General features: G+C 40.8%; 1 protein-coding gene and 1 pseudogene across 2 annotated transcripts in view; one reads left to right on the top strand and one right to left on the bottom strand.

Annotated features, from left to right (window-relative positions):
- Window positions 1-1,160: 1,160 nt before the first annotated feature.
- Window positions 1,161-7,617, bottom strand: part of HELB (DNA helicase B) — a 39,558-nt gene continuing 33,101 nt past the window's right edge. For both annotated transcript variants that reach the window (XM_024737151.1, XM_024737152.1), the window contains exon 13: window positions 1,161-2,884. In XM_024737151.1, coding sequence (XP_024592919.1) covers window positions 2,780-2,884 — 105 coding nt within the window. In that variant the 3' untranslated portion in view covers window positions 1,161-2,779. The remainder of the gene's footprint in view (window positions 2,885-7,617) is intronic.
- LOC112394368 (40S ribosomal protein S29 pseudogene) lies at window positions 1,385-1,628 on the top strand (annotated as a pseudogene).

Raw genomic sequence — 7,617 nt, forward strand, 5'->3', positions numbered from 1 at the left:
CATGTTTATAGATCAGAAGACTTAATATTATTAAGATGGCAATACTCCCCAGATATATAGATTCAACACAATCCCAATCAAAATCCCAGTTGGCTCCTCTGTCAATAAAATTGACAAGCTGATCCTAAAATTCATACGAAAAGCAAGGGACCCAGAAGAGCCAAAAGATCTTGAAAGAGAGGAGTAAATTGAAGGACTCACATTTCTTGATTTCCTTTTGTTTTTTGGCTGCACCACACAGCATGCAGGAATCTTATCTTGGTTCCCTGACCAGGGATTGAACCTGCACCCACTGCAGTGGAAGTGTGGAGTCTTAACCACTGGACCACCAGGTAAGTCCCCACATTTGTTGATTTCAAACCTGCAAAACTAATGAAGACTCATGGTGCTGGCATAAGGACAGATGTTTGGATAAATGGAATAGATAGAGAATCCAGAAATAAATCCTCACATTTATAATCAACTGATTTTTTGACAAGGATGCCAACACAATTCAATGGAGAAATAGTCACTTCAAGAAATGGAACTGGAACAACTGGAGAGCCACATGCAGAAGAATAAAGTTGGGCTCCTACCCCACCATATAAAAAAATTAACTCGAAATGAATCCAAGATTAAATGTAACACCTAGCACTATTTAACTCTTGTAAGAAAAAATAGGAGTAAGCCTTCATGACTTTAGATAAGCATTGGTTTCTCAGATGTAGCACCAATAGCACAAGCAATAACAACAAAAATACATACACTGGACATCATCACAATTAAAAATGTTTGTAAATAATGTTTCTAATGAGACTGGTATGTAGAATATATTAAGAACTCATACTCAATAATAAAAAGGAAAATAAGACAATTTTTGAGTGGACAAAGGATCTGAATAGACATTTCTCTGAAGACATACAAATGGCCAATAAGCACACGAAAAGGTGATCAACATCATTAGTCATAAGGGAAAAGCAAATCAAAACCATTATGTCACTTCATATCCACGAAGATGGCTATAATTAAAAAGTCAGATAATAACAAATGCTGGAGACAATGGAGAAACTGGAACCCTCACACACTGCTGGTGTAAATATAAAATGGTACAGCTGCTTTGGAAAACAGTTTAGCAGTTCCTCAAAAGGTTAAACATAGAGTTACCATACGACCAGCAATTCCATTCCTAGGTATATACTTAGAAGAAATGAAAATATATATCCACACAAAAACTTGTACACAGATGTTCAAAGCAACATTAGTTATGATAGCCAAAAAGAGGAAACAACCCACATGTCCATCAACTAATGAATGGATAAATTCAACATACCATATCCATACAATGGAACATTTCGTAATAAAAAGAAATGAAGGCCTTCCGCCTCACTGCACTCCTGAAAGCAGGATGGGTCATGAGCAACTCTACTAGAGCTACCTGCAAAAAATTCAGCCAAGGTTCCTGATCTCGCCACATCAGCTCAAACCAGCATGGTCTGATCTGGAAATATTACCTCAATATATGCCGCCAGTTTTTCCATCAGTACACGAAAGATATAGGCTTCATCAAGCTGGATAAAATGACACTCCTTGAACGGATTATCCAAGACATACACCCAATAAAAGAAATAATGCTAGTTCTTTGTACATAATTTTTTTTTCAAACTTTAAAAAAGGGAGAGGGATGAAGCACTGTTACATGTTACAATGTGGATGAAGTCTGAAAACATTATTCTAAGTCAAAGTCAGTAACAAGAAATCATATATTGTATGATTCCATTTATATGAAATGTCTGAAATAGGCAAATCAATAGAGACAAAATAGATTAGCAGTTCTAGGGCTGAAGCGGAAAAGGGATTAGAGTTAAGAGGTACAGGGTTTCTTTGGGGGATGATAAAAATGTCCTAAAATCAATTGTGGTGAATTTACTAAAAGCCACTCAACTATGTAAACGGGTGAACTGTATGTGAATTATATCTCAGGAAGGCCATTTTTAAAACGCTGGGATAACAGGTAAATTTTTCCTAACTTTTTCTTTTACCATTTAATAGTAAATGCAAAAAAATCAAATCACTGAGGAAAAAAAAATTTTCTAAGTGGAATATCTTTAAAACAATATACTCTCAGAAGAAATGATAACTATGTGACATGATAGACATATTAGCTAATGCTACAGTGGTGATTATATTGCAATATAGAAGTAGTGAATCAACGTGATGCACACCTTAAACTTACCCAATGTCCTATGTCAATTATATCTCAAATTAAGAAAACAAAAACAAAACCCAACGTGCTTCCAGCTCAGCAGGAATTTCCAGGAAAATGTACCAGGTAGGCCCAGGCAGCAGTGATGGAGCAAGTAGCAGCCTTGCGAGATGACCACTTTGCAGAAGACACAATGTCCTAGAATATGTGTCAGTAATTTAAGAGATATAATTACAGTTTATCTTTACCACTGCTTCAACCCAATGGCAAGGATCACCCACAACGATGATGGAAATTAATAAGGCATTATTCTAAAAATAAAACACTTTTAAAAGTACAGAGGTTTTTTTAAAAAAATATATAACATATTTTTCCCTCATATATGACCAGCGCTGTCAGTTCTCCTGATGACAGATGTCAAAATCACTAAGGTTTTCTTGGATGAAATGATTTTAAAACATCTGCTAACACAAATGCCTTAAAATAAAACTCCAGTTAATAGACATCCTCTTTTGTCTTGATCCTTTGAAGCTATGACGTTCATTTTGTGTTGAATGGAAAAAAATAGACAATTACTTTGAGCAATCTGAAATAAAACTAAGTTTCTTGATTATTTGTAGGTTTGAAAAGTTGCCTGGGGGTTAAACTATTTAGTCTCAAATTCTGAAGTTTAGAAGACACTTGGGGAGATGATTCTTCCACCTGTTGGAACAATAAAAATAAAGTTAATTTTATAAAAATATAGTCAGTCTACCCTGTGTAATTCTATTCCCTCTGACTGCTTCTCAGAAGACATCATACATTTGCCCACCCCATGGAAGCCTGGAGCAGACCAGAGCCGTCAGCTGTCATCCTGCTTTCGCTCACTGTGGTAACGCCACTACCCACTTCCAGGACTGGCATGTAGAAGTGACTGTTTGCTAACTGAGTACATACATTTAATTTCTAAAAGTGTGGACAGGGTCCACTACATAATTTAGCAGTGCAAAATTAAAATGTGGGCCCCTTGTTCAAAAATTAAGAATTTCAAGATGACAAGCAGAGAACATTAAAACAAGCATGGGTTCCTTCTAAGCACGAAGCCCTGTATGACTGGCTGACCAGTCCACGACGCCAGCTGTAGGTGTGGTTAAGACGATACACTGCAAGTACACCTCAAGTATACTCTTGGTACTGTTAGTGATTCCCAAGCACCAGTCAATGGACCAGTACAGTCATGAAGAAGATTCACCACCACAGGGAAAGAGAAAAATTAGCAAAACTCGACTCATCATTCATCACGCTAAATCTGTTCAATTTAGAGGACGGTGATGGTTAATTTCATGTGTTAACTTGGCTAAGCCACAGTACCCCGATATTTGGTTGAATAATACTGTTCTAGACGTTTCTTTGAAGGTACTTTTTAGATGAGATCAACGTTTAAATCAGCCGACTGAGTAAAGTGGATTACTCTCCATAATGTAGGTGGGCTTCATCCAATCAACTGAAAGCCTTAACAGAAAAAAGACTGACCTCCCCCCAGGAAGAAGGAATTCTGCCAGCAAACTACCTTCGGAACTTGAAATGCAACATCAACTCTTCTCTGAGCCTCCTATCTGCCAGCTCACCTACAGATTTTGGACTCTACTAATACCAGCCTTCACAATGGCATAAGCCAACTCCTTAAATAAATTCAGATAGATAGGTTAAATTAAATAGCCTAGATAGATAGATAGATGGAGACACACCCTATTGGTTCTGTTTCTCTAGGGAACTCTGAGTAAGACAAGGACTTTCTTTATTCAGGAACTATGTAATTATGTCTTTCCTAGCTTTTTTTATTTTTAAGTAAAAATGTCATTTTCTTTCAAAAAATTCCCGAAATCCTGCTTTAAACATGATAAATTTTAGCAATATTTTACACATATGTTTTTATTTTAAGGGTCATTTTTGTCACCCATCCCTTTTTTTCTTTGATGGTGGGAAGCTAGGCAAAAGGAAAAAAAAATAATCAGGTCAACATTTTCTTTGAGGACTTTTCTCCAAACCCAAAGCTATTAATTGACAGAAAAGCAAAAGCTTTCTTCTAGGAGGGAGGGGCTCAGGTATTTTAGTCATTGGTATTTGTAGAATCTCAATACTGGTTTAGCCCTTATGTAGCAATACAAATGTGAAGGATGGATATGTGGGCAGCCCTTGTCATCGAATTTGATCTTTCACAAATGACACATCTCAATGCATCTGAAAGTCTAGAATTACGAGACAAAGAGGTCCCTAATTTATAGAAGTCCTGAAGCTTTGAATTCTAGTTTCCTCATTTCTAGGGATTCCTGTAAATGCCACATACTTGGGGCAAAACTTGTGAGAAAACTCATCCTCTTCAGTTAGAGGACTTTGCTTATACTGCTGCCATCATGCAGTGAGAACAACCCACACTGGGCAGCCCCCCAGCGTCACTCTGCGCTCCAGACCTTCAGGGACATTAGCCTCCCCCAGAGCTTAAAAGCTTTGGCAAGCTCAAAACTGATGATAAATAGTGCTGCCAATTTCTCTTCGTACCATCCTATAAACCATGATCCACCTACCCCATGTTGGTGCTAAGAAATAAAAAGCAAGAAACTTTTAGAAAAAGACTCTTTCCTTGGAACTGCTTCTGTTTTCTGCTCCTGGTCAAAAGCTTTATTTATCTCAGGGTCTTTGTAAGAGGTAACATAGTTAATTAAAAAAAAAAAAAGATGCTTTGTTGAGATGGAAATTCCATCTCAGCAGAGTTGATCTCGAGTACTGAATGAAACTTAGAATCAGCAGTGATCCTACTATTTTGAAGAAGAAAAAAAGGGAAAACTCTTTTTTCTATGTCCACTTTTATCACTTTCTTTTTTATGGCTGAGTAATATTCCATCATATGCATGTGTATACATATATGTGTGTACACACACACACACACACACACACACACACACACACACACCCCACAATGTCCCCAATCCTATCTAAGGGAAACTCCTCTACTTATGCTCTGGATTTTCCCATCTCACCCACTTCAGGACTCCATTCCTACAATTATCCCCTCTCTCTGAATCATGAATTTCTTGTTTTCCATTGGACCATTCCATCAATACCCTAGGATGCTTTAATGTACCCATCCAAAATAAATAAATCAATAAATCCTTCCTTGACCATGAGTCCTCCATCCAGATACAGCCCTATCTCTCTGCTCCTTTTCTTTTTTCTTTTTCTTTTTTTTTTTTTTTTTTTTGGGGGTACACGGGCCTCTCATTGTTGTGGCCTCTCCCGTTGCGGAGCACAGGCTCTGGACGCGCAGGCTCAGCGGCCATGGCTCACGGGCCCAGCCGCTCCGCGGCATGTGGGATCTTCCCGGACCGGGGCACGAACCCACGTCCCCTGCATCGGCAGGCGGACTCTCAACCACTGCGCCACCAGGGAAGCCCTCTCTGCTCCTTTTCATAGCAACCTTCAAGAACCCTGCCTCTACTGCTTCCTCCACTCTCTCACCCCCTAGTCTCTGACCAGTCCACCCTAGGTAGACTTTTGTCCCCTCCCACCACCCTAGTCTTCCTTTTCTCTCACTCATACTTCTTTTCAGTCACCTTTGCCAGTTCTTCCTCCTCTGCCAGACCTCTGAAAGTTAGGAGTACCCCCAGAACTCAGTCTTAAGGCCTCCTCCTCTATCTGTGGCATCTCCTGAAATGAACCCACCACTACATGCTAATGACACCTAAATGGACATTTCCCTCCCTAACCTACTCTGAGGCTCTAAACTTCTCTACCAACCACTGCCTTTCTCAACAAGTCCACATATACATCTAATTAATAACTTAAACATAACATGCCGAAAGAGAACTCTCCACTTCCCCAAACCCAGTTCTCCTATTATCTTTCCCATCTCAAGAAACGGCACTACAATTCACCAAGTTGCTTCAGGCAGAAATCCAGGAATCGTCCTGGGTCACTGTTTGTTTTATCCCCTCACATCCAATCAGCAAGTCAAATAGACTCCATCTCCAACAGGCATCAAGAATCCAACCACTTCTCATCACCCTCGCTGCTCTTTCACTGCTCTCCCTGGGACAACCCTGACTGGTCTTCTTGCTTCCACCTTCCTTTCCACAGGTCACTCTCCATAGCAGAGAGATGCTTGTCAAGCATAATCAGATGATATCACACCTTTGCTTAAAGCTCTCCAATGGATTCCCGTGGCAAGTAGGATAAGGTCCCAGCTGCCTCCTGTAGTCCTGCCTATCTCTCTGAGATCATCACATCTTCTCTCTTGCTCATTTGCTAGGCACACTGGTCTCCCTTCCCCTTCCAATAAGGTCATTCCTTCTCAGCTTTGCATGTTCTACACCCTCTGCCTGGGATGCTCTTCCTCAGGGCCTCAACCGCTGGCTTCTTTGCATCATTACTGCTCAGCTCACATGTAACCTCCTCAGCAAGGACTTACCAGACCACCATGGCAGAATAGCACCTCTTGCCCCCCTATTCCTACCAACCATGCCCTACCTCATTACCTGTATTTTCTTCATAGAATCTTTCTTGACCTGAAAACTTTTCTGTGGTATGGATTGCCTATGACCCACTGGTACAATGTAATGGCCATGAAGCCAGGGACCTGTCTGTTTCTCTCCCTCCAACATTTAGATCAGTGACTAGCAGAGAAGCTATGTTTTTTGGTTTCTTTTTTTCAAATGCTGAAAGAGAGGAGGCAGAGAAAAGGAGGAATCCAAAAAAACCAAAAGGAAGAGATGAGGATAAGTTTGGTTCAGTTGTAGTGAATGAATGAAGACTAGATTGACTAAAGAAAAAAAAAAAGGAATAGTGGGAAATAAATGATGCTGGGAAAGATGGAATCGAACAGAGAAAGGTCTCAAATGCCAAGCCAGATTGCCTGGAATTTATGCAGCAGGAACTAGGGAGCCACTGAAGCCACTGAACTGCTGAATGCCCAGTGCCTGGAATGCAATGGACAGTTGAAAACTATTTGTTGACCAAATCACCAGTGCAAAGGTGACAGCTAAAACTGAGAGAATGGGATCAGTTCTCAAGGGAAAGAAGCCCTGAGCCTGGGGGAGATGTCTCCAGTCAGAGGAAGGGAAGAAAAGGAGGGAAGACATGAAAGGGAGACGAGCCAGAGATGGACGGGAAGTGTCAGAGGGAAAGGGAACACTGAAACCAAGGGAAGGAAACGTGGCAACAGCAACTGCAGTTAAAAATGTTAACTGGGGCTTCCCTGGTGGCGCAGTGGTTGAGAGTCCGCCTGCCGACGCAGGGGACACGGGTTCATGCCCCAGTCCGGGAAGATCCCACATGCCGCGGAGCGGCTGGGCCCGTGAGCCATGGCCGCTGAGCCTGCGCGTCCAGAGCCTGTGCTCTGCAACGGGAGAGGCCACAACAGTGAGAGGTCTGCGTACCGCAAAAAAAAAAAAAAAAAAAAA

Source organism: Neophocaena asiaeorientalis, unplaced genomic scaffold (genome assembly GCF_003031525.2).
Source record: "Neophocaena asiaeorientalis asiaeorientalis breed wild unplaced genomic scaffold, Neophocaena_asiaeorientalis_V1.1 scaffold134, whole genome shotgun sequence".
Lineage (NCBI taxonomy): Eukaryota > Metazoa > Chordata > Mammalia > Artiodactyla > Phocoenidae > Neophocaena > Neophocaena asiaeorientalis.